The 26981-nt window shown below is 32.4% G+C and overlaps 2 protein-coding genes across 2 annotated transcripts; one reads left to right on the forward strand and one right to left on the reverse strand.

Moving 5' to 3' along the window:
• The first annotated feature begins 834 nt into the window (after positions 1 to 834).
• LOC132754420 (uncharacterized protein K02A2.6-like) lies at positions 835 to 2885 on the forward strand. Its single transcript, XM_060745048.1, has 2 exons — positions 835 to 1243; positions 1501 to 2885. The coding sequence occupies exons 1-2, from the start codon at positions 835 to 837 to the stop codon at positions 2883 to 2885; spliced, it is 1794 nt and encodes a 597-aa protein (XP_060601031.1).
• A 13000-nt stretch (positions 2886 to 15885) lies between these two features.
• Positions 15886 to 26593, reverse strand: LOC132754417 (protein HGH1 homolog). The gene is made up of 5 exons (XM_060745044.1): positions 26474 to 26593; positions 21313 to 21990; positions 20398 to 20588; positions 18235 to 18373; positions 15886 to 16895 (listed from the first exon to the last, which is right to left on the reverse strand). The coding sequence occupies exons 2-5, from the start codon at positions 21965 to 21967 to the stop codon at positions 16744 to 16746; spliced, it is 1137 nt and encodes a 378-aa protein (XP_060601027.1). The 5' UTR covers positions 21968 to 21990; positions 26474 to 26593; the 3' UTR covers positions 15886 to 16743.
• Positions 26594 to 26981: the final 388 nt, after the last annotated feature.

The following is a 26981-nucleotide window of genomic DNA, read 5'->3' on the forward strand; positions in this document are numbered from 1 at the left end:
GTGTATAACAATCTTTTCCGTTTCCTGTAAATACATATGTAGTTTCCTAATGCACACAATTATTCTGCTTTTGAAGGATTTTTTCTAGCTCGCTAGAAGAAACAATATGGTGACCGATAAGTTATAACAATAAGAAGACCATGGACGCAGAAAGCAAACGTGTTTACTTTATATCCAATACTAACACATGTAAATTTTTCTAAAGCAACGAATTCTGGGGCTTGGAGAGAGGCTTGTCCTGTCTTCAACCTGTTTAAACTCTACACAGTCTCTGTCCTTTAAAATGTTTCACGTGTTTGTCTTGATTATTGTTACATTGTTTGTGTGTTGTATATACAATGTATGCCCTATCCAGTAAAGCGCTGTTAGCTGTTAATCCCCTCCCCCCGCACCTCATTTCCAATTTTGTGTCAAACCCGGGGAAACGGTCATCCAAAGGAGTTACCAAACATGACCTAATAGAAAAGTGGTCTTTTTTTGACGGACAGTTTATTCCATTTAATCAATGAGGCAAAAACTTCTTTTACGTATAAAGAATGCTTAGATCCCTAAATGGCAATTATTTGTCTAATTCTAAAACTTTATGGTTCACAATAATAATTTCTCCACAAAGTTGGTTGTAGTGTCATTGTAGATGACATTCTTGTTTATGGTTCAACTCGAGAAGAGCATGACATAAACCTAAGAAACTTACTTGATAGGTGCCGCCAAAAGGGCATTAGGTTAAACGAAGACAAACTTGTTGTTTGTGTCTCGGAGGTTAAGTATTTTGGTCACATCCTCTCAGCTGATGGATTGAAACCAGACCCCGAAAAATGTAGGGCTATCCAAGAGATGGAAGCGCCTAAAGACAAGTCTGAGCTTAAGACAATACTTGGCATGATAGCTTATCTATCTAGATATGCCCCAAACTTGTCCGAGATCATTCATCCACTCTTTGAAATATTGAAGAAAGATGTCATTTTTCACTGGGATGCTCCACAAGTTCAAGCATTTCAGAAAGTCAAAGACATACTTACTGAGTGTCCAGGCCCAGTGTTATCTTATTTTGATCCAAATAAGGCAGTAGTACTTCAGTCTGACAGTTCTCAGCATGGCTGTGCTTCTACTTTAATGCAAGATGGAAAACCTATAGCCTTTGCAAGCAAATCCTTGACCAACTCAGAAAGGTCATGGGCCATGATTGAGAAAGAACTTCTTGCCATAGTATTTGGCATGACAAAGTTCAGACAATATATTTACGGTAGGCACATAACTGTAGAAACAGATCATTTACCCTTGATCAGTTTTGTTAAGAAATCCCTATACAGTGCCCCGGCAAGATTACAAAGGCTCTTATTAGCGTTACATGGTTATGATTTTGAGTTGCAGCACAAGCAGGCACTCAAATACCCGTTGCTGACACATTGTCTCGGAAATATTTGCCAGATACTTATCCAGAAATTTCCGAAAATACCAATATGCATGTTCACTTCATAACAAAAAACTTGCCATACACAGATCAAAAACTTAGTGAAGTAAGGTCAAAAACTGAGTCAGATCCAACACTCATGACCTTGAAACAAATCATTCTTCAAGGCTGGCCTGAAAAACGCAAAGATTGCAATTCTCAAGTTCTAGAATACTGGAATTATAGAGATGAACTCACTGTTGTAGATAATATCATCTACAAAGGTCAAAGATTGATTATTCCTAAGTGTCTAAGATCTGAAATGTTAAATTTGCTACATAAAGGTCACCCAGGTCAGGAACGTAGCTTCCGCAGGGCACAAATGTTTATGTTTTGGCCTAACATTAGCAAAGACATAGTGCAGAAAGTGCAACAGTGTTCTGTATGTGCAGAGCATCAAAGGTCAAATTCAAAGGAACCCTTGGTTTCACATGAAATCCCTAAGTACCCATGGCAGGTAATAGGTACTGATGTATTTACATTAGATAACCAAGACTACTTGTTAGTATGCGACTACATGAGCAACTATTTTGAAGTTGACATGATTAAAAATACAAACAGTGGCACTATCATTAAGTTAATGAGAACATGGTTTTCAAAACATGGTATTCCCCAGAAAATAGTTTCAGATGGTGCTAGTTATTACACATCACAAGAATTTAAAGAATTCACAACTAAATGGGACATAAAGCATGTAAAGTCATCACCTCAATATCCCCAAAGTAATGGCCTTAGTGAATCATGCGTGAAGAAAGTAAAAACATTGCTTAAAAAATGCAAGCAAGATGGGACAGACCCTTTGATAGCAATTTTAGAATTACGTGCTACCCCGCTAAGCATAGGTTATTCTCCCACTGAAATCGTAATGGGAAGGAAAATAAGGACATTTATACCTATGTCTGAAAAGAACTTAACACCCAAAACAACAGATTTAAAGAGAATAAGGTCACTTCTTGAAAAACAAAAGTGCATTCAAAAGAAAAATTATGATAAACATTCAAGGCCCCTTAAACCATTTAACATAGGAGAAAATGTTAGAATTCAGCAGGGAAAATCTTGGAATCTCGCTGTCATTCAAGAAAAATTAGACAATCGCTCCTATTCCGTAGAAACACCTGATGGTGGTCAATATATCAGAAACAGGCAACATCTAATGAAGGATTATACCTGCCAAGATAATTACCCTCCATTAAACACTGATAACAATCAAATTACACAGGCCATTTGTAGTAATCAAGACACAGCAGATTCCCATGATAAACTTTCACACCAGTTAACCTCACAGCATGCCAGTGTCAAGAGTGATAATCTGACCTTAAATCACTCAAAGTCGCCTGCATCAACAAATACTCTCAAACTGCCAAACATTTATCCAGAAGCTTATGTAACTCGTTCTGGGAGGCAGGTTAAACCAAAGATAATTCAGTCGGTGTAAAATAAGTGTATATATAAACATTGAACAAATAGGCATAAATTGCAGTAGTGTTTATTGTGCTTTAAACAGAAAAAGTACAAAGTTTATATTGACAGTATGAAAGCATTTTCTAGGACAAATTTATCATAATAATTAAATGTGTTTACCTCAAATTCATTAATTGATGTCAGTCTTGACATGGACATTATTTTATTGCTTAATGCTTTCTCAGAATAAATTGACATTTATAGCGGACAAATGTTTATGAGCTTCTCAATTTCAAACAAAGGGAGATGTTATGATATCAAGATTAGATAACTCTTTACATGTTTAGTTGTATAGTTAATGGGATTACTTCCCTTTACTTGATATTCATTAATGCTATGTTATATATATGATCATGCCTCTCTGATACCTGAGTCATTCTCACTTGAGCTCTGGTCTTAACAACATGTATTAAATGGTTATAATAAATTGTAGAATAGTTTGAATCTTGTTATCATCCATACAACATAACAATAATGTAAAAATTTACAGTGGTTAAGGATTAGATGCTTCCAAAAATCTTTTATAAAGCACATTTTTTATACTTTCAGATTTAAACGGTTTGATTTTACATTACAGATACCCCTGCCCTTTTTATTTTACTATTAAAAACCGTTATTTATCTTGTAAAATGCAGTTTAATCAGCCATTGTAAACATGATGGAACTTGTTTTATAAATTCCTGAATTCCTCTCTACCAGTAACACTAGAAAATTGCCTTTAAAGTTTAGGTGCGACGAAAACCCAACAAACCGAGCATCTTATTGATGTTATAGGTTTGTTATTGAATGTAAAAAAAAACAATTATTTAGAAAATTCAAGTTCAATTTTATCACTTGAATATTTTCATTATAATAGTATAACTATTTGACAGTTCAATAGTTCCTGTGGTTAACAAATTGTACCTAGGACGTTATTTGGAAAAACATCAAACATTGTGGAATCTACAACACTTATTAGGCGTTCACAATGTTAACTTCAATTAAATTTGACATAATATCAAAATTCTCTTCAAGTTAACATTTTGTTGCAAAATAGATCTTTCAGACGATTAACCAATAATGTACAAATGACCCTATGATATTGAAATAATGGAATGTAATTGCCGATTTCCTTGCAAATAACCGACTCCTATTCCAACATAATTTCTGAATAAACGGCGGGAGACAAATGACCATCAATCCCAATGTAAAAGATGTATTGTAACGGAGAAATATTGCCTCGTCTGAGGATTGAACAAGGACCCCTTGATAACCATTTCGAAACTCTCTTCTCCAAATAGCCAATATTTCTATTCATTAAGTTTAGCATTAGCTTCTGGGTCTCCTGTGTTTTTTTTAATTACAGAAAATTAAAAATAAATTTTGAAATTTAAAACTATTAAAGTAAACGTTTTTAACAATAGAAATTACCTTCAAGTATTTGTAATCCAAAGTACAAAATTTGACTTGATAATACACGTTTTCCCGGACAAAACACTCAATAAGGAAACCTAAAGTATGACAGAGAATAACATGTTGTACACAACTTAAAAGATAAACCTTTTTGAAAGACGGATTCCGGTTTATCTCTTTTTTGTATTGACAGTGTTACGTACATACACTGAGTAACTTTAAAAACGCATATAAAAATACAAAAAGAAACAACTAAAAAGTAAACGAAAACAGCAAAGTTTACTAGATGTTTCCTGACACTAAAATGAGTGCAGTTATCAATCACAATAACGGCTGTTTAAACTTGTCACGTTAAAGTATTTTGCACGACATTAAACACAAACAAATCTGCTTCATGCAATATAAATGTGATTCAGAGATATCATTTCCATTAGCATATTAGAAAAATCAATGAAGCTCATAAACATTTAACTGGTCTGTCGAATGTTGACGAACATTAACTCTCCGAGGATTCTTGCAAACTTAGAACCCTAACGTCGTATGTCAGTACTATTGTTTTTAACAAACTATTGCCTTTCTTTCATGAACGAGACCACGTGACAAATAATGTGAGGGTTTGTCCTTAGAAAATATGTCAAACAATAGTGTCACAGTGGTTATATTAAAACACGACTTCTATTAGGTTGTCTGGTTTATATTACATTGACGTTTGACGGCTCATCGCCACTTTTGTACCAAAACAAACTACAATGAGTTTTCAAAAACCTTTTTTTCTGACGTGGATCACAAATTTCTGAATTATTGCATATGAATTATTATTTGTTGAGATAAAAACATTGCTAAATGATGTGAAATCATATAATGCTTGATTTGTTTAATTTGAGTTTGTTGCACTTTCGTTCTTAATAATTGGCTGTCAGTAATATTGAAAATGTTTAAGAAAATAAGATTAGAATTGTTTTCTTGCTTTATATTTATCACGTCTGTTTCATCATTTCAATATCGATGCGTTTTTAAAGTGCTTCAGTGTACAATTCTGACGATCAAATTATTGGATTTGAAAATGAAACTACTACTTTGAAATCTGATCAAATATTTACGCAGAACTTTAGTCTCCATGAATAAGAATTCATAATTTATATAGTATTGCATTTCTGCATCGAAGCACTATTTAGATTGTATGCCATAATTATCACAAAGTAAAATAATGTTATCTTAACAAAAGGCCCATCATGCACAAAAGAAATGATTTAATATTACACAAAAGGTTTTGTCGTTGATGCCCTGTTTCCAAAAATAAACCAAATTAGCTAATACCTGAGCCAACACTTTGTTCTGTTGCCTTTTTACAAACTGTACAGTTACTTAGTATTCTATATGGAAGTCAGTGTACATTTTGCCTTTTTTATTTATGACAAATAATTTCAGATTTACGGTAAATTTATGACAAATAATTTCAGATTTACTGTAAATTCGTGAGATGACAAGTATCTTAACCGCTCTTAAATCATTATTAAACATTGTTAAAACCAAATTTGCCATTATTTCAAAATTAGAAAAAAATATTTCCCATTAAAAATGTTAATACGCATATAATTTACATATTTTTCTATTTTTTATTTTTTTTTTATTGTTTATTTATATTTTTAATAATCAAATAATAATGGTGAGGAACACAAGTACAACACCAGGTCAAGTTTCAAGATTTCATTTGCTACTAGTTTCGAGTAATACAATACTCTTTATCAGGCATAAATATATATGAAATTGTAACTACTTTATTTTTTTAATTGTTTATATCACAATTTTTGTTCATGTCACGATTTCCTTCTTTGTCATATTAAATGGGAGAATTTATTTTCTCCCAGTTTAAATATACGCTATATAACTTATCGGTCCTAATCGTTATGTGAATAATACATAAAAGTGCGAATACACATCATCTAACGTGAACTTTAATGGCAAGTGAAAATGGTTTGATGTTTATCTTCAATGGCATTGAATTTTAAATTTATGACATCATCATCTGTATAACCAATATCTCACGATAAAATATTGAGATAAACAACTTGAAGTCAAACACGTGATGAAATTAGAGTCTATAGTTTTTGTTATTCAAATAAAAAGTGTTTTCAAAGCCCTTGAAAAGATGCAAATGAAAGGATATTGATTTTGAACTTGGCTTTTCATAGAAAAGATGTTTTAATATTGGAATACAAACTGAAAGTATAGACCGACCTTTATAGATTTCACCTTGAATATCTCGTTACAATTGAGTTTGAAAATTCAGAAAATTTAATCTAAAATTTGCATATTATATTTTACATGAGAGATAGTGCAAAATCATCCACTAGATTTATCATCAAAAGAAAATACTAGTCCTTTTAGTCTGCAAAATTCTTATGTGCATCAAAATTTGTGTTTTATGGTACACTTGATCAATTGGCTTTTAAACATGGATAAAAAAAATGAAGCGCAATATAAGCTCAGATGTCAGGTTCACAAATTAAAACAATCATATATGTTTACTCTTATTGACATCAATGGATTAAATTTGTGTTTGGTTGGTCTAAATATTTTGATCTTATATAACTGTAACGTGTGCAACACAAACCAAGATGATATTCTGACTATACTTTTGGTTACATAATTTGCATAGTCTATTTTTCCTTTCAATGTTATAATATCTTTCTATTTCTAAAACCCTTTCATTTTAGACCGGATTCAAGTTGTCACCCTTTGATGACGCCATTTGGACACTAAGAACATTATTAAAGAGATATGAAAATCTAAATCATTCCTCTTATAGGATGGGCAGATTGAAATTGCCGAACTTTTGTATTATTTAATAAGATATTACATAAAAGGATGTAGGGGGCGTCCGTGGCTGAGTTGTTAAGGTCGTTGACTTCAAACCACTTGTCCCTCACCGCTGTGGGTTCGATTCCCGACAGGGACTAAGGATTCTTTCATGTGAGGAAGCTATCTTGACGTGGCTGAGTTGTTAAGGTCGTTGAATTCAACCACTTGTCCCTCACCAATGTGGGTTCGATTCCTGACAAGGACTAAGGATTCTTTCATGTGAGGAAGCTATCTTGCTAGCTTATGGAACGTCGGTGGTTCTATTCTGGTGCTTGAAATAATGCACGGAAGGGCACCTGAGGTCTTCCTCCACCAGTAAAGCTGGAAAGTCGTCATATGACCTAAACTGTGTCGGTGTGACGTAAAACCCAATAAAAACAAAAAGTAACATAAAAGGATGTTCCAATTAATAAAAGAGTCTACCACAATAAGTTTATAATGATATTTTCAATACTTAAACATATATGGGTAACTGTTCGTGGTTACCATTTTCGTTAAAATCTAACCTGGGACCAAAATAAAATGTCCATGATCTAAATAATGGAAACTATCACACTGTTTACCACACAGTTTAGTCGTATTTACTTGCTAATTTGCACGTACCCGATGTCTACTTATTATGCGTAGTTCCTAGGTTAGATGTTAATGCATTAATACAACAATGCTTTGGAATGTATACTTAATTTATTTGTGTCGGCAAAAGAGGCACTGTCATGAAATCATACGTCAATTTAATGCACCGCATGTTTTATTAAAGCTACAATTAAATATATAGTGTTACTTTTAACTTGATTTTTTACATTCATATTCTGCTTGATTAATATTTTAAAGAAAAAAGTTATTTCACTAAACGTACAAACATGGTGTGAAAAAACCGTTCACAGAAATAACTGAAATATAATTATACATGTATAAGTGACATTTATATTAATGTCGTTGGTAGTCATTCAAGGGTATCAAATCAGTAAGCCATGACCAATAAATTTAGCTGCTGGGATGATCCTTAACTAAATCAGGGTCTAACACGAAGACGTTATCTGATGTAATGTTATAACTCTTACATATGCACCCTGGTGATCTACGATATAACGGTCCAGTGCCCCTTGCTTATACAACATAATCAAACTGTTGATTCCTCATCTTATCTGTCTCGTATGTTATCTATTTTTTCATAAAAATATAAACGATAAAATATTGATTTTGTATCTTAAGACCTTTATTGAATATTATATGTTCTGTATTGCAAACTTAATGCGCATTTATTTACTTAAACAAAAGCAAATTTGATGAAAGGTTTGGTTTGTATTTATTCAGGGGAAAATATCATTTCCTATTGAACATCTTTAAAACACAGACATCTTATGAGGTGCTTGTTAATATTTACAACATCAAAAGGCTTTTTTCTATTATTTTCATCTTAATCAAACTGGTTCACCCTAACCATACTATGTTATATAGCTTTTATTACACCTTGGTAATTTCAAATAGAGTGTACATGCGTGAGAAATGATGGCCTCATGACAAATTATCAATTTGAATAAGAATTATATATTAAAAACCCTGCCACCTATAATCATAAGAATTATGTTGTTCTTTTCTTCTGGTAAATTGTTTCCCTGTATTACGTAGAATGTTTATTGGAAAACCTTTTAGAGCTTCATTTTCCATTACATTCGGGTCGGTAAAGATGAAAGCGAGCAGAAATTGAAAACCGTGAACCGATATTTTTTTCGTGTTTAGTTCGGTAGCTTCATTACAAAATGTTCGGTTTTTGTCCGGTAGATGTTCCGAATCCAGTAAAGATTTTCAAAGTTACCTTGTTAAACAGTTTTGTTACAATATCCTCTATTTGATTTGACAAATTTCCAGGAAGATATCAAAATTCATAAAATATACTTCTAAAGTTTAGAGTTTATTGTAAAATACTCACCCTAGTGGTGATTTATAGCATTTTAATTTCGAAATGAAAGAACATCTTAATAAATTTTTAAATTTCAGTCTTGATTTCACAGTCATATTCAATGAATAGTGTGGTTGGTAGTTTTTGTACGAAAAGTATGGAATAGATGTATTACTAATATATAATTACATTCATCTAGGTATATGTTTTGATTATACTTCAAAAAAGAATTGCATATTTAGGAAACGCCGCTAAATATCATTAGATTTATCATTAAAAATAAAGACCGGAACATGTGTTAGTTGGTATTTTGAATGTGAATAAACATGATAAATAAACCGCAAATAAGCTTCAGGCTGATGTTTATTACTAAATGTAAGTAAAACTGTACTAAGTGATGAAGTTTAGTGTGACTGAAGTAATATTATTTTCATCTGTTCTATTGCACCGGCATTTTAACAAAACAGATTCATTACTACCAAAATAAATTGTCCAATGTATAATAAGTATCTTTTAAAAGTCGTTTTTCTAGATTATAGAAAAACATATCAAAAATAAAGTTGAGTTATGTAAAATGCAACGTATAACAGGTTTAAATAGATACGAAGCAAAAGCTATCATAAGTCGTGCTTTTTAATGAATTAAATATTATTTCGTGTTAGGTTATATCTAAATGTGCTACATGTATATGAAAAAGTTCATATAAAATGTAATGTTTTAAACCGCGTATAAAATGTTTCCATTGCTCTATTACTTTAAACATAAATAATAATTTAACCTTTATTAACGTACACGATACTGAAAAGGGGTTAGGTCCGAAAGCTAAACTTATAAAGGCCTTCTCTTTGTAGATCCAAAATATGGCAGTATACGTCAATTTATAGAAATATAATTATATATTTGATTTTATGAACTGAACCGGAGTAAAGATTGTTTCTTACAATGAGTTTTAATCTAGTCCAATAATTATAACAAACGAGGAAAGTATGAAGAAGAATACGAAACCGAATCACTGTGTTCAAAAGAAATGTAATACTATGTGTATAGAGAAATAAAATGATTTTAAACAGAAAGTAATATAATAGTTAAAAAGAAACTTTCATAAATATAGACATGAAAGAACTAAATTAAATGTCGATTAATTCGTATAGTATGACAGTTTGGATAGGATTCCTGCTTGCTCGGGTGTAGACACGAACGGTTTCAAACAGTCTGTAATTAGCGCCATTGCTAAAATTTGGGTCTCCATCAAACAAAGTTTAGAGGGTTACTGACCAAATGGCAGATATAATGTTAAAGACATGCTCTACTGTCAACGTGGCGCTGGCACGCAAAGATGCAGTGGTGCCTTTCCACTGTGCCGTAATGACGAAAGGAATATGAATAACTATTTTACTTGGATATATGCTGAATTGAATTGAATTGCATTCAGTGTGGTTGTTCTGTCTCTTCAAATCACGTTCTGAGGAAAAGAGCTGTTACCTCTCAAATGATATTTGAAAGAGGGCAGTGATCGTAAATTTAAACTGAAACAGGAAGTGCGTTCTACTGTATCAGGGAAGATTACACGACAGTGTTTTATTATACAGATGTTCGTGTTTACATAGACTAGATATCCGTAATATTGTGTAGATTGTATCTCGAAGTTTCACTCCCAGTAGATAGAAGTAAATAAAAGTAGTATTGATCTAACTAGTAAGTCATTTTATGAAGTAAGATAGGCATATATAGAGGATATTGAATGGGTGTAGTTTAATACTAAACTTATTGAACGAGTTGAATAAAATCATAATTATGCGAGCCTCTGGCGAGCATAATATTGTTTTATTCAACGAGTTCAATAAATTTAGTATTGAATCTACACGAATATAATATTCTATTTATCACATATTAAAAATAAGAACAGTTAACTGTTAAAATGAGTAATTTTTCAATGACGCGCCCGTAGTGTAACCCTAACATTAGCGCGCTTTAACGCTATGTTTCTATATAGCGCAAATGACGTCACGTCAAAGTGTTATTACACTAGTGTAATATCGTTTTTATTAAATAGAGGATATTTGTTTATTATATACTTATAAATGAAATATTGAGAAATATTGATGAAATAAAATGCGTATTTTCATTTTCCGTATTTTCACTGTAAAAATTTATTTTTCACTGCAGTGAAACATATTTTCCGTATTTTCACTGGTGTCTTGCCGGACTACTTTCTTTTAAATTCTACCAGTACACAAAATTTAAGGGAAAGTTTTTCAAATTTTATCGCAAAAAAGAGAAAAATGTACATAATAAACAGAAAATTCAAGTTTTTTCTATAAATACATGATTTATTTTCATCTTGTGGCATGAAAATTACCATATTTCACTCGTGGCTACCGCCACTCATGAAATATTTATTTTCATACCACTCGATGAAAATAAATCATGTATTTATAGAAAAAACTTGAATATCCTCTATTTAGTTCAGTTTGCACCGAGTGAGCACCAAAAGGTATATTTCACGAGTGGCGCAGCCACGAGTGAAATATGAACTTTTGGTGTTCACAAGGTGAAATATATTTCGATCTTACACTAAACTAAACAAATTTTCTTTTGTGACGTCATTTACGACGTCACGTCATTAAGTTGCTACCCAGTACTGTGCACGCTGGTATTTCACTGGAACAACGTAAGGGGCTTAAATTCAAAACAGTGAAATAATCAAAGTGGTAATTTCACCGTTTCAAACAGTGAAATTACCAGTTTTATATCACTGATATATTTCTATAAACCACCGAAAAGCATGTAAGAAATGGCTTTATTACACTCCTGCGCCGCGGTTTATGTGAAAATGTTATATCAAGTATTATATATTTTTGCTGTATTAACAATGATAGCAAAGAACAACAATATACCGCTAGAGAAGATCATTGAAGATTATTTGAAAACGGTATACTACCAATTAAATGTATTGTCGAATGATACACATTTATAATTTGTGGTTACACGTAAAACATAGAAAATAAACGACAAGGAAAATACAATTAAAATCGTATTCAATAATGAATGAATAATAAAAGTAAGTTCTCAATATGCAAATTTGAAAAAAAAAAAAAGATAAACAGGGTACAAGTTAACCTATAGCTAGATAGGTTAATGTGTTTCGATGCAGAAGTGTAAATCATTTTGATGCTATTTATTTTGACCTAAAGTGCTTAATATGTGAACTGTTGCATGCAGGCCTATGCATGTATAAAGATTTTCTTCACAGTTATCATACACTTATATATATATAAAAAAAAGTTCGATTCCTTGTGTGGATCTTATGTATAAAAAAAGTATGTTTTGGGAAATGCAGAGTAAAAAGTTCGTTACTTTTTATACGTTTATTTCTGTTAGCGCTTTCAAATGTTTTCACATATCTTAAGACAGTAACGTATAATATAAACATAACAAACATAACAATGACGTAACGTTATAAAAGTGCGGGAAACGTAAAAATACGCAGCGCAACGTCGTATCTTAACTGATTTACTTTCGTACCTAACGAATGTAAACAAGAGAAAAGGGGTAGTCTGTCGAAGACACTTTTTTGTAATTAATATCAAGCATTGGCGAGGCCATTTTTGTTTTCAATACTGATGAGAATATTCATCATTACTTTCTTTTGGTAAATATTTTTCATTTGACATTTAAAAAGAGCTTGTATATCGGAATTTACACCGCGTAAAATCGAATCGTACGCGCATCGCCACAACGCATGTTGTATACAACGTGGGGTACCAAACGGGTATATTTAGTGCGTATATTACCCGTCTGGCTCGGTAATATCAATTTCTTTCGACGGATCAATATCCAATCAAAAAGGTGGAAAAAATCTGGAAGGGTAATAAATATATATATTTCAAAAACAATTCTATGTATTTTTTAAGAAAAATCGGCTACATTTAATTGATCCTACAAGTCTTAAAACTGGACTATTCAACTCTTTTAAAATAGTTACCCTATCGTACATTATTTTATACATGAAAATTGCAACTTGAAATAAGTTTGATTTCTAATACGCGTAACAATGTGTATGAAATCAAATAATTATCTTTCTACTATCCATACAATTTGATAACAGTTACTTTAGTTACTCTGAAAACAGTTCTAACATTCTACAAAAATGTATCACTGAACTTAGGACTTAAAGGAAAATAGAAAACTATAACTTTTCTGCTTCAAATAAACGTAAAAGAACTCTTCAAGTATATATTAAATAGAAACGTATGGATTACTTGATAAAACAATTTATGCACACTCTTTTTGAAATTTGGCAAGGGTCTAAACTGTAACCGAAATCTGGGTATACTAGTAAACTAATTAATTCTTACTTTGTGAAATTTACCCCGCTCTATACTGTAACATTGTTCATTTTTTTCAAAATCGTTTGACGAACAGGAAAATAGGCTTAAAGTTCTAGTCATTTTCTTTTATAAACGTTTCTAAACACAAAGGACTTATGTTTTGCATGTTTAAATTTTATAGGAATGCTTAAATAATGTCAGAACGGGAGAAAAAAGTGTTCGTCTCTCGATTCGAATTTTTAAACTGTGAAATCTGCACATTTATGAGCCAATATAGAGATAATACTGTGATGCAGGGTCTAAGGAAATAATGGACTAGATACCGGATATTGTTCTTTACAAGCGAAACACAAAAACATCTTTAAATCAAAGCACAGAAGGCGCTGAATTTGTTTGGATCTCAAAATGTCAGAAAGATGAAGGTTGTGAGATTATAAACCAATTTGTTTGTTTATAGTGCCACCAATTATGTTTCCAGTGTTATAAATGTAGTAAATTGGCTATAAGGCTAATTGCAACACTGATATTTAATTCAATGTTTATTTGGCTTAACAATTAAAAAAAATAATAATAAATAAAAAAAAAAACATGAGTCGCCTTATCTGGGATTGGAACTCCAGACCTCTCGCTTTCTAAACGAGCGTGTATCCCCTCGATCACGGGGAAGTTATAAGATAACAGCCTGAAGAAAACAACATTATTAACCATTATTAATTTTCAGATATTTTGTTCACGGTAAACCTGTTGTTTAACACTGATGTAAATAATCATGGAGCTTAATATAAGCATGTATATCTTATAAAGGATTACACAGTATTAGAAATCTACTACTTTTTCTTCCCCCGAGAAGGCTTGAAAATTAATGCGCCTGTCATTTGACAATCTTTACGCAGTGATTTCCCCTAATTTTTCAGCGTTAGTGTACTTATAAAGGGAAGTAACCGCTTCGAAAGTTCGGACAATTTTCGGTCTTTGCAAATAATCATATCAGAGTCTGAAATTTCGCTACCATTTATTGTTTGGTCTGATGACCCAAACAAACAAGAGCACGGTTCACCGAGTTATGCTCCCCGAATAGGTTTTTTGACACAGGAAAGTTCACCTCTTGTAGTTTCAGAGTTATGTCCCTGGACAATGTTCAAAGTGCAATAATTCCAGAATAAGGCAAGGCAGAGTAACTGTTCTTGGCACTGGACTTGTAATAAATGACATCTAACAACCCACAAAGTTTCTTGTTGATACCTGTTATGGTTTTCGAGTTGTGTCCCTGACAAAGTTTAAAATTTTAAAAATGAACAAAGGGCAATAACTCCAAAATAAGGCATGGCAGAGTTACGTTTCTTGTGCAATGCACATCTACCTATTGAGACCTATCTACCTACAATGTTTCATGTTGAAATCTCTTATAATTATAGAGTTAAGTCTCGGACAAGATTTTTCTAAAAGAGGAGATAATTCAATTACAGGGCTAACCAGAGTAATGGTTCTTTTGCAATGCACTTTTACCCAATGAGATCTATCGACCTACAAAGTTTCATGTTGATATCTCTGATAATTTTAGAGTAATATCCTGGAAAAAGTTAAAAGTGTAATAATAATTAAAGGGCAATAACTCCAAAATTAGGCATGGCAGAGTTACGGTTCTTGTGCACTGCACAGCTACTTATTGAGATCTATCTACCTACAAAGTGTCATGTTGAAATCTCTTATTATTATACAGTTATGTCTCGGACAAGATTTTCTAAAAGAGGATATAATTCAATTACTAAAAACTGGTTCTTTTCTAAAATGTAAAAAAACATGATGCAAAACAAGCTACAAGAGCCATGTATAGTCTCATAAAAGTCTCATCAAAATCTAATCGTCTCAATCTCCCAACAGATTTTCAAAATTGAGTTATTTAACAGAACAATTAAGCTGATTTTACAGTATAGTGTTGAAATTTGGGAATTTGGTAATCTTAATATTATTAAGCTAGTACAATTAAGGTTTTTAAAACTTATTCTAAAGTTAAAGAAGTCAACACCAAATTATTTTGTATATGGAGAAACTGGTTGTATGCCTCTATCTTGACATCGAAGAAAGGATAACATCATTCCAGTCAAAATAATGTTATAACGATGGTGTTAACATTACTAATAATCTGTCAATTCTTGTCTGTAATAACAAACTACAACACCTAGTTTAAGTGATAATTTGCTTAAAAAGAAATGTCCATGGTTTTTAAAGTCAAATCAATTTTAATCAAATGTGGTCAATTGCAAGTGTGGCTTGACAACACATTTACAAACTCTGAGTGGCTCAAACTTTCTGTTAAAACAAATTAAAAGAGCTTTCCTTAAGCAAGTGGTATTCTTTAATTGAAAATTCAAATGGCATTTGGATTCAAATTGTACTTGGAAAATTTATATAATTCACGATTGCACTTTCTTTATTAAACTCAATAGAAAAAAATCATTAATTTCCAATAGAAACGGGTAATTGGTCTAGTACTCCAATTAACAATAGATTTAGTGCTATAATATAGTGCTTATTGTCAAAATAAAATTGAATTTGAATATTGTCAATTTAATGAAGAAAGAAAACGCTTTTTGAAAAACGTTTATCATCAACAACCAACCTGTTTTAAACTAAAAAAATATTATGTGTATAAAAACAAGTCTGAATTTCTCAAGTTGCATAAATATATATTGTAAATTCCTCATATATGAATGCTTACATGTATTGAGAGAAATAAAGATTGTTATGTTACTGGATAAATGTCTCCCTGAATATAATTTTCCAAGAAAAGCCAGCACCTGGGTAAAACCACTTGCCTTTTACTTCTTTATAATTACCTACATATACTGTAGCTTACTCACTCAAACCTGTAAGGGGCAAGTTACTCAAATCAATCAATGACTATAGCTATTTGGTCACTGATTCTTTAAATTCGGTAAAATTATATTTTTTACTAGAATTGACAAAATAGCCACATGTAAGTTAAGGACAAACTAATAATCTATATTCCTTGCAATGATATTAAATATACAAAATAAGATGAAGGAATTGCTGAATGTAGCATGGGACTCCGTATTATTGGCATCTTTTACTTTTTCCTATATGTCTGCATTGAATTTCAATAATGAATTTAATAATCAATATTATGTGTGAAGCAGTACAAATAATGAAATTAAATAATAATTACATTTTTAATGAATGTGGTCAAATATTTCTCACCGTATGCATGATGGCATATGACAAAATACTGAGAGCATGTCGGTATTAGAGTTGTGATGATAATACAGAGTTAAAAATATAAATAAAAGATAGTTAGATTGTCCAAATTCTTGAAACAATAAGGAATTTCACGTTGCCGGATTCTCAACTAATTGTTCTAATCTTTCCTTTTCTGCAAGTTCAATATCTTTCTCGTCTTGTTTTATAAAGTCCTCTTTGATATCCTCTGGTATATCTACTTCCTTAAGATTCTCTCCAAAGTCTCCCGTTGGCTCATCACCTATTTGTGTATACAATATCATTTATTTTACATATCTTATCCATGAAACTACTTGAAAAATTATTGAAATATACAATAGTCTCGGGCCAGTTCTCTAACTTGTGTTCTGACCCGGGCCTTTTGCTTTTTGTGAACAAGTACATCATCCATGTAAATACTGTAAATTTATTCCATATTTTCTTGGTCTTATACTTGCATGTGAAATTGTATCGATTTTGTATAGACAAAAAATAAAGCAATTGAATATGATCAAACTAGAAGTATATTAGAACAAGTGTACCTGGAATAAGGTGACTAAAAATCTACACTTAAAAGTACAGGATGTGCCAAAGATTATATATTTTATCATGATTGTAAAAGATTTTAATACTTACATGTGAAGATGGTTAATATCAAATTCACTGACTTAGTTCAATGAATCTGTATGAAACTTTTTTTTTCATTGAAGAATGAATTTTGCTTAAGCAAGTGTTATGGGACATGAGAGACGTTGCACTTTTTATTGCATTTTATTCACAGACTTAGTCTACCATTTATATATGTGTCACAGTTCAGAACTGTTCACTATTTAGGCGAGATGGTTATAAGTGGCCCGACACATCAGTTGGTAGAACTGCGGAAGGGTATTCCAAGGAAACCCGGGTTCGAGTCCTGGTCAGGCTGCACATTTTTCTCACCCTGTGACATATATTGTCTTTGTTTTCATTGGTCTTAATTGATCATTCTTTTTAAGCATTTCTTTTTTAAACAGGTTCTTCGTTCCAGCTATTTCACACAATATATATATATTTGATAAACTTTATACAAAACAAGAGTGCCAATGACAAACTATGCCAGTCACAGATGCCCAGTATCATAATATTGAATATTTACATTAAAATCCCACAGTTTATGATAACTAAATAATCAAAACGTATTCATTTTCTTATTTGACCTTAGATCTCTGCATGTGATCTTGACCTTAGTCATAGGGGCCTGATTTTTTTGCCTGACACTTTGCCTCATTGTGTAATGTTACATTAAAATTATTAAATGCCTGTAGAAGTTCTGCACTTGACACACATTTTCCTCTGACCTCTTGACATACAAGCTAGAAAACTAAGTGAGGTAACTCCAGTCTCACGACTAAGAATATTTTACATACAATGACTATCCATACACACATATATTTTTATTGTATCATTATAGCCAAAGTAGAACCACCATCCCTTCCCTTTAAGAAGTTAGTTGGTGAACTTTCTTACTTATATTTCTGACATCCTTGTCAGCATTTCAACTCACAGCTGCAGCAGTACAAACTAGGCTGATAACAAATATAGATTATACAGTGTAAATTTACCTATTAATATATCAATCAAATTCATTGCAGCTATTTCATTTAATGGGTCTATTTTCCTCTCCCAGGCATAGTACTCCCTCATAATCACATACGTGTTTTTGTCCTTCACAAACTTCTTCCCATTTTTTGTAGCACACAACTGTAATTATTTACAAAGACATGGTTTGAGATATATGCCTTATGGTAACATGTATTGTTCAGTAATTATCAAATATTTTCATTTAGTATTTACTTTGCTTCATTCATGAAACAGGGCAATCCAAACTGGGCGATTTAGGTAATAGATTTATCCTACAATGCATTTTGATCCCTAATCTACCCATTACTTCTCCCCTAACCTGTTATAACTGAAAATGATTGCTGTCTTACCAGGCTCTATACTATCTGCTGCCCATCTTCAATTTTCATCTTGATATCAACATATTTGATAATGAACAATTTAAAACAAGAGGGCCATGATGGCCCTGAGGTCGCTCACCTGTATATAGCCCCCCCCCCCCCCGGGCCAATTTTTACCCAAGGGCTTTTATTTGTTTATTTGAACAGACTTGGTAGACACCCATAAGAAAATGTTTCATGCTAAACATCTAAGTTCTAGCTCATTGGGTTTTTTAAAAGAAGATTTTTTAAGTTTTTACTATACACATATAGTTAAAAACAATGACACCCCTGGGGCAGGGCCAGTTTTGACCCCGGGCTTTTATTTTGAACAAACTTTGTAGAAATTTACTAAAAGATGTTTCATGCTTAATATCTAAACTCTAGCTATATGGGTTTTTTCAAAGAAGATTTTTAAGTTTTTGCTATACACAAAAAAGGAAAATCAATGACCCCCCGGGCAGGGCCAATTTTGACCCCGGGGCTTTTATTTGAACAAACTTTGTAGACACTGATTAGAAGATGTTTCATGCTTAATATCTAAACTCTAGCTATATGGGTTTTTTCAAACAAGATTTTTAAGTTTTTGCCATACACATATAAGGAAAATCAATGACCTCTGGGGCGGGGCCAATTTTGACCCCAGGGCTTTTATTTGAACAAATTTGGTAGACACCCATTAGAACATGTTTCATGCTAAATATCTTAGCTCTAGCTCTTTGTGTTCTTTAAAAGAAGATTTTTTAAAGTTTTTACTATATGCATATAGGGAAAATCAATGACCCCCTGGGGCGGGGCCAATTTTGACCCCAGGGCTTTTATTTGAACAAACTTGGTAGACACTCACTAGAAGATGTTTCATGCCAAATATCTTAGAACTAGCTCTTTGTGTTCTTTAAAAGAAGATTTTTTAAGTTTTTACTATATGCATATAGGGAAAATCAATGACCCCCTGGGGCGGGGCCAATTTTGACCCCAGGGCTTTTATTTGAACAAACTTGGTAGACACTCACTAGAAGATGTTTCATGCCAAAAATCTAAGCTCTAGCTCTTAGGGTTGTTTAAAAGAAGATATTTAAAGATTTTTCTTTCGGTTGCCATGGCAACCAGAGTTCTGCATGGAATTAAATTCTTTGAACAATTTTTAAAGGTGACCACCAAAGGAACATTCCTGTGAAGTTTGGATGAAATTGGCTCAGTGGTTTATGAGGAGATGTCATTTAAAGCAAAAGTTTACGGACGGACGGACGGACGACGGACGGACGGACGGACGGACGCCGGACGAAAAGCGATAACAAAAGCTCACCCTGTCACTTTGTGACAGGTGAGCTAAAAATGCTGGACAAGCCCATTTAAGTAATTCAGCAGATTAAAGGTTAAGAATTCCAATTTCAATAGTCGGCAGTATAGGTCTGCCCACTTAGGACAGATTAACAGGTTGTCCTCGCTTTAAACAGTTATCATTAGTCATCATAATCTAACATCTACAGAAGAAATCATTACTAAATAATAAAATTGTCAAAATTACACAGCTCACTGCTGTTAACAAATGAATGCTTTATATTTCTGTTGTATTATCATAACAGAGTATAGTATAGTACAAAATATTGGTAGATGAACAAACCCAATGTAGCTCTCTTGCTTATTTACTGATATATTGTTTACTGAAGAAATTTGGAGCATAAGAAAACAATATACATCCATTTTTGTTAAAAATCTGTCAAAGCAGCATGTGAAACTCTAATTGTAAGAGAAATATCATTATGAACAAAATTATGAAATTACTTGTAAAATGGCCTCTGACAACATTTTCCGGATATGAGCTTCTGGTTCCCTTGTTTTATCTGACGGTAAATACTGGAGCTCGTCTGGTAACCGGTCCATATCATCATCATCAAATTCCTCTGGTCCAGCCAGGGGCAACAACAACCGTGGCAATATATCTACTTGGTCACCTAGCAACCATTCATGGCACTCTGTAAAAAATAATTATGTTAAATCTAAATCAGCTTTTTAGACGAATAAAATTTATATTTAAAGTTTGATACCTGATGGTTAATCTTAAATGAAGGAGCATTTTTCAAAGATATTACAAAGAAACAATTAATTTAGAAACACTACATTAAAAGGTTTAAAAATGCAATTACCTATTAGTAACATATATTTCATTGACATTCAGTTAAAAGCAAAATGCCTCCAGATTCATGCTAATTTTCATGAAAATTTTAAAAACAATTTTAATAAGTTAACAAAGAAAGCTATAAACACATTGCAAACGGCACTTACAATCTACTAGGTCAGTAGAAATATGGTGATAAATACTGCAAAATCAGTTATTTATCATAGATAACATGAAAATTATCTATTGAAAACTTTTCTTAAAATCTTAGCACTAAATTATTTTTCTCAAGTTTGATTTTCTTGAAATATTTTCGCTCATCTAATTCATAATCAGATTGTTTTTTTTACTTGTAGTGTGTGAAAAACAGTGAATGTATATAAACAAATAAGATCGCAATCCACGATCTCTGGACTGACGAATATTCATACTCGATTTTTCTTTTTGAATCGTGATTATCTGAGTACTCGGATACTCGCCACAGCCCTAGTACTTTGACATATTTTTTGAACGATAGGAAAAAAGACCTGTAAATGTTAATAGTCAGAATTAGCACATAGACACATTAAATAAACATTTACCTGTATCAAAGCAGCAATTTTTTAAAGTTCCAATTACACCTCCTCTTCTAATAGAAGACTGTTTGAATTCTGTAAAGGGCAGTAACCTCTGTATAATACATTGCTCTTTATCCATTATTTTAGTTCTTACCTCCCTTACCTGGGATAAATTTGACAAGACAGCACCCAAATAGTGCAAATCTGCGTTGTCATTATGAACTATATTACACAAAACTCGCACAATCTTTTCAATTCCAATGTCTTCATTCTCTAGAACCTGTTTTGATACAAAATTTGCACATTTCTCTGGCCGTGTCAAATTTGATAACAACTTACAAATATTATCCGCATATTTACAAGAAGGGTTTAAAGCACTTTTTATCCACTCAATAACCTTATTTTCATACTTTTCTAAATTCAGAATCTTCAAACATGTGGATTCCTCACTAGCTAGATTTATTAATGCCTTAAACACACTTTCCCGAATGTCTGTTCTTTTGTCCTCTGTCAATGACACAAGTCCTTCAAGAAGTCTCTCGCTACCCTTCAAAAATTCACGCCCCTCATCTGTTCCAGTTAAACCAACCACATTCTCTACAGCTATTGTCTTTAGCTCCTCTTTCGTATTTGGACTTAGAAAAGGGGCAAGTTCTTTTTCTAAAAGTTCTTTATCCATTGTATAATTCAAAGCTTTAATCTCTGCAAAAAAAATTACTTGTTATAATATATATAATTTTTTTTATAGATCTCTAAATTCTATCATTTCCAGATGTGATATAAACCCACATGAGCACTACCTGAAACAGAAAACAAGAGCGATCAGTAGTACAGTGTGCTCTACAATTCTCAGTGCTTGATAGTAAAACATGAGCTAGGATAATGTAGAATTTTCTAAGTTTAAAAAAGGCCATAACTCTGTCAGTCAATGTTATAGATATGTGCCTTGAAAAAATAACCTTCTAAAATGCTCTCAAATAAGTGTGTGAAGTTTCAACCCATTCCCTAAAGTAGTTTTTGAAATACCAACTTGCTAGTAAAACATAAAGTGTGATGCTGATACCTCTGTGAGTATATTCAGTCGGCCCTGACGTTTAGGAGCTACGCAAAACCTGATATGATGTAATTTGCAGGAACAGATTAGACTCGTGTACTATATTTAGAACATCTTTGTTGACATGATTTCAATACTTATAATTCAAGATAATGTTTTTATTTATTTTCTTAAATTTTTCAGTACTTAAACAAAATTTTATTGAATATATATGTTGGTAAATCATCTTTTTCAATATCTTTACAAAAAAGTTATTCATAAAAAGGTTTGGCGCACATGGGTTCTGTTTTCTTAATTGTCAGCGCAAATTAACCTGTAAACGTCAATCTCGTAATCACATAGTCAAACATTTTGGCAATATCGGCCGCCAAGTGCTGAATTTTCTACCTGTCGGAAACTGTAATGTTTGTATAAATGAGTTTTTTGTATGTCCATCCTAAGGGCTTACATTGAATATAGCAATATTGATATATCATCGATATTCATCATTGAATACAATATAGATACACACTTCCAAATATCAATACAAGCTAAAATTTATTTATGTAAGTGAATATACCTCTATATTTTGTCTTAAAGAGAAGTCATTTTTTCCAGTTTTTTTGGCTAACTTTAAACTCTGTTTTCAAATGTCAGTGAGAAAAATAACAAATTTTCTTTTAGTTTATACTATTTGTAATGTCTTATACAAGCATGCATAACACCATGATCCCAATTAATGACACATTTTTAAATGCTTTTCACTGTATCTACTGTCAAAAGTCGATATAGATATTTGTCTCTTGATATATCAATACAAAATTTTTCATCAATGACAACCCTAGTCCATCCTTGGCTAATCAACTGATTATACGTAGTTTTATCGGGGTAATGCTTCACTTTACTTCATGGCTGTATCGGTCACTAGCTGGAAATCATCACAGAAACGTATGCTTACGGGCAAAGTGTGTGTGGACACACTCGTGTAAATGAACTTCATTTTGGACAATTTTGGGAAAGGTAAACATTTATAAAACACTACCGGTTTGCATGAATTATTTGAAGTTGTATTTATAATGATCAGCATGGTATTACATTGTGATAAGCAGAGAAATGAAAATGTTACAGTGATATTTGCTTAAATTGTGGACTGTTTTCCACAGACTGTCAGTGATAGGGTAATGTTAGAGTTAAATCCCTTGTCTCTATATAAAATACTTGTCCCAATATTTTTTTCTCAAATTGCTTGTGTAAGTTAATACACCCATAAACACTTTTCATATGAACTACGTAAATAACCGAGGTATATCAAGTGAAAAAATACGAGTTGTTTCCCTTATCTTCGAGTAAAATCGATATCTCTTATGCTAAAACAATACAAATTAAGCCATTTTTAAACTGCTAGTTTGTTGTAAAAATTACATCTACATTATACTGCTTAACAATCAATTCTGATTATGACTAGCAGGCGCGTTGTCAGGGAACTGTTAATAAAAGAAATTATTTATATGCAAATTAAAAAGTTAAAAGAAGACTAGAACTCCGCGAGTCGGATGTGTCGCCTTGTGAACAATATAGTTTAGGAGAAATGGCCAGGACAAAAATGAAATATGAAAACTAACAAAGGGTAATAACTAAAAAAAAAATAAGTGCAGAGCAGCAGTTTCTATGCAATGCACTTCTTATCAATAAGATCTATCATTCTATGAAGTTTCAAGTCCATATCTTTTATAATTTATGAGAAATAGCCTGGACAAAAATAAAGTATGAAAATTAATAAAGGGTAATAACTCAAAAACAAGAAATGCAGAGTACTGGTTCTTGTACACTGCACTTTTTCTTAATGAGATTTATCATCCTATGAAGTTTCATGTCTAAAGCTTTCATACTTGAGGAGAAATGACCTGGACAAAAATAAAGTATGAAAATTAACAAAGGGCAATAACTCAAAAAATAAGAAATGCAGAGTACCTGTTCTTGTGCACTGCACTTCTTCTTAATGAGATCTATCATCCTATGAAGTTTCAAGTCCATAGCTTTTATACATTAGGAGAAATGGCCCGGACAAAAAGTTAAGTATGAAAATAACAAAGGGAAAAACTCAAAAATTAGGAAGTGCAAAGTACTGATTCTTGTGAACTGCACTTCTTCTTAATGAGATCTATCATCCTATGAAGTTTCAAGTCCATAGCTTTTATAGATAATAGTTGAAGAGAAATGGCCCGGACAAAAAGTTAAGTATGAAAATTTACAAAGCAGGGTTCCCGCTGTCGCTCGCCAATGGCGCCAAATGCGACAATATATTAATTCTGGCGCATAAAATCTTAAATTGGCGAATTTAACTGGCGCCAACGTAAGATAAAAAGCATCCGACAACTAGTACACTTAAATGTCATAAGCGGCCGCGTCAATTACATAAGCGGCCCAAATGTGAAATGTCACGCGCTGTTAGTTTGTTTATCAAACTGTATAATCGGGTACCGTATAATCAATTATGTCATCAATTATGTGACACTTCGGGAACATGTGAAGATGAAAGTGTCAATGTGTTAAATGGAACAATTTACGTCTTTCAATTATTGACATGTGTGGTCAACAGGTGTTAGTAGCGAACAGAGAAATTGAACTTTCGGTAAGTTGACTCGTCAACTGATTAAAAATAATTACATTTTGAATATTAAATCGGATGACAATTAAAAGAATAATTTCACCAATGATTGATCTAAAGTCACTGTACTGCAATGTTAATATTTTCATATCTGAATGTAAAGTGCTGAAGTGTCTATTCATATGCAAACCCTATTAAAATAAACAATATTTTTCATTGTTAAAAATACTTAGTATCTATTTCATTTTTTGTTCTTGATTTTTAGATGAAGTCAATTTATAGTAATGTTGTTTTTTTAAATTTTGTATCTGTAGATCACCAGATTGTTGGGTAGAGGCTGGGAAAGATCTTGGCTCAGTCCAGCCTGTGAGAAGAACTGCTATACTGGCAAAATGGTGGAAAACAGGACCTCCAATGACTAACTTAACATGATGTTTTTGATTACATTTATGCCGTCATGTGTATTTATTTAAATGGAATTTGAAAACCACATAATAGTATGTCTATATTTTAGATAATAAACATGTGCAGCTGTAATTAAATGAAATATTATAAATATGTGTTTGTAATCATAATGATATATAACTGCTAGCATATCTTAGCAAAGATAGGCATGTCTCCCTTGCAGAATTATTGGCTCCAACTTTGGAGCCATTGGCTCCAACTTTTTCTGATTGGCGAATTTGGTGGCGCAAACTAATTTTGACCCAGAGGGAACCCTGCAAAGGGCAATAACTCAAAAATTAAGAAGTACAGAGTACCGGTCCTTGAGCACTGCACTTCGTGTTATTGAAAGAAGCATGCATACCAAGTTTGAAGTCAATCCGACTTATAGTGACTGAGTTATGCTCCAGACAAGCTTTAGGGGACGCCGACAACGACACCACCGACTCTGACAAAAGTATAACCCCTATATGTAGCCTTTTAATTATTACATCAATGGAAAGCTTGGGATCTTAGCTTTGCCACAGTATATAATTTTACATATTTTTTGTCACCAAAGTATTTAAATTAACTGTTAAACTTACCATATGTCAGATCATTTTACATACTATGTCATACCATTTTACATACAATTTATACAATGAGATACGCAACCAGTTATCTTTACTCGAAAACCTACTGATAAGAATAGCCTGTCGTCTGCTAGTTGGGGAAAGTGTTTATTGGTGTATTACACTATATATGACCCCTTTGGCATGCGCATGTACAAAAGCAATCAGTTCCTCATGAAAGTGAAGGCTGCTAATACTGGTAAACTGTTTGACATCCTGCTAAGGAACGATACGGTGGATGAACTGTACTCTGGTAAATTCAATGTGGCTGAATGCCGTGATCCGGAGTGAAAACTACCAACACCAAAGCTACGTAAGCTTACGTATGGCTAGCGCCTGACCTGCCTCTCTATCTGATATTGTATCTTTTTACGTTGTGTCACGGGTCAACTCCCCCATATTTTGTCAGTTTACCGTGTTTTCTCGTAATATAATGTGTAACTGTAAAACTGGCAGTCTTTGAAAGCACACCATAGTATAAATACTTACAAAATTATGTAGCACAACGTGTTTTTGTGTTGTTGTTGTTGTTTTTATTAAATTATATCCAAAGAAATTTAACGACCAGAAACATAAGAAACCACAGTAAAGTTTCCTTATAGATTGAACACCACTAAATTATTGTGCCAGTACCAGTACCAGTTTAAAAGTATTGTTGTTATTTTAGATTGTATGTATATAGATTTAAGTTTTATTTTACCATATTTTAATGTATTGAATTCTGCTATATAAATAACGTGTTTAGTTGTTTGCATTAATCACTGCAATCAGATAACAGACACCATCATACTATGCCTCTACAACAAATTTTTACAGTTTTTTGTCTGCCCCTTTTAACTACTTTCAAGTATCATGTTTTCTAGAAACCAACATTATATATACCAAACTAACATTGGAAATGTGGACAAATCTACATCAGAACCTAAGCTTGTATGCAACATTTTCCATAAACATTCTGCTAAAAAATTTAATGGTTATCAGTTATGAAAATTAAGTC

This window comes from Ruditapes philippinarum, unplaced genomic scaffold, assembly GCF_026571515.1.
Source record: "Ruditapes philippinarum isolate M1 unplaced genomic scaffold, ASM2657151v2 ctg2057_1_1_1_1, whole genome shotgun sequence".
Classification (NCBI taxonomy): domain Eukaryota; kingdom Metazoa; phylum Mollusca; class Bivalvia; order Venerida; family Veneridae; genus Ruditapes; species Ruditapes philippinarum.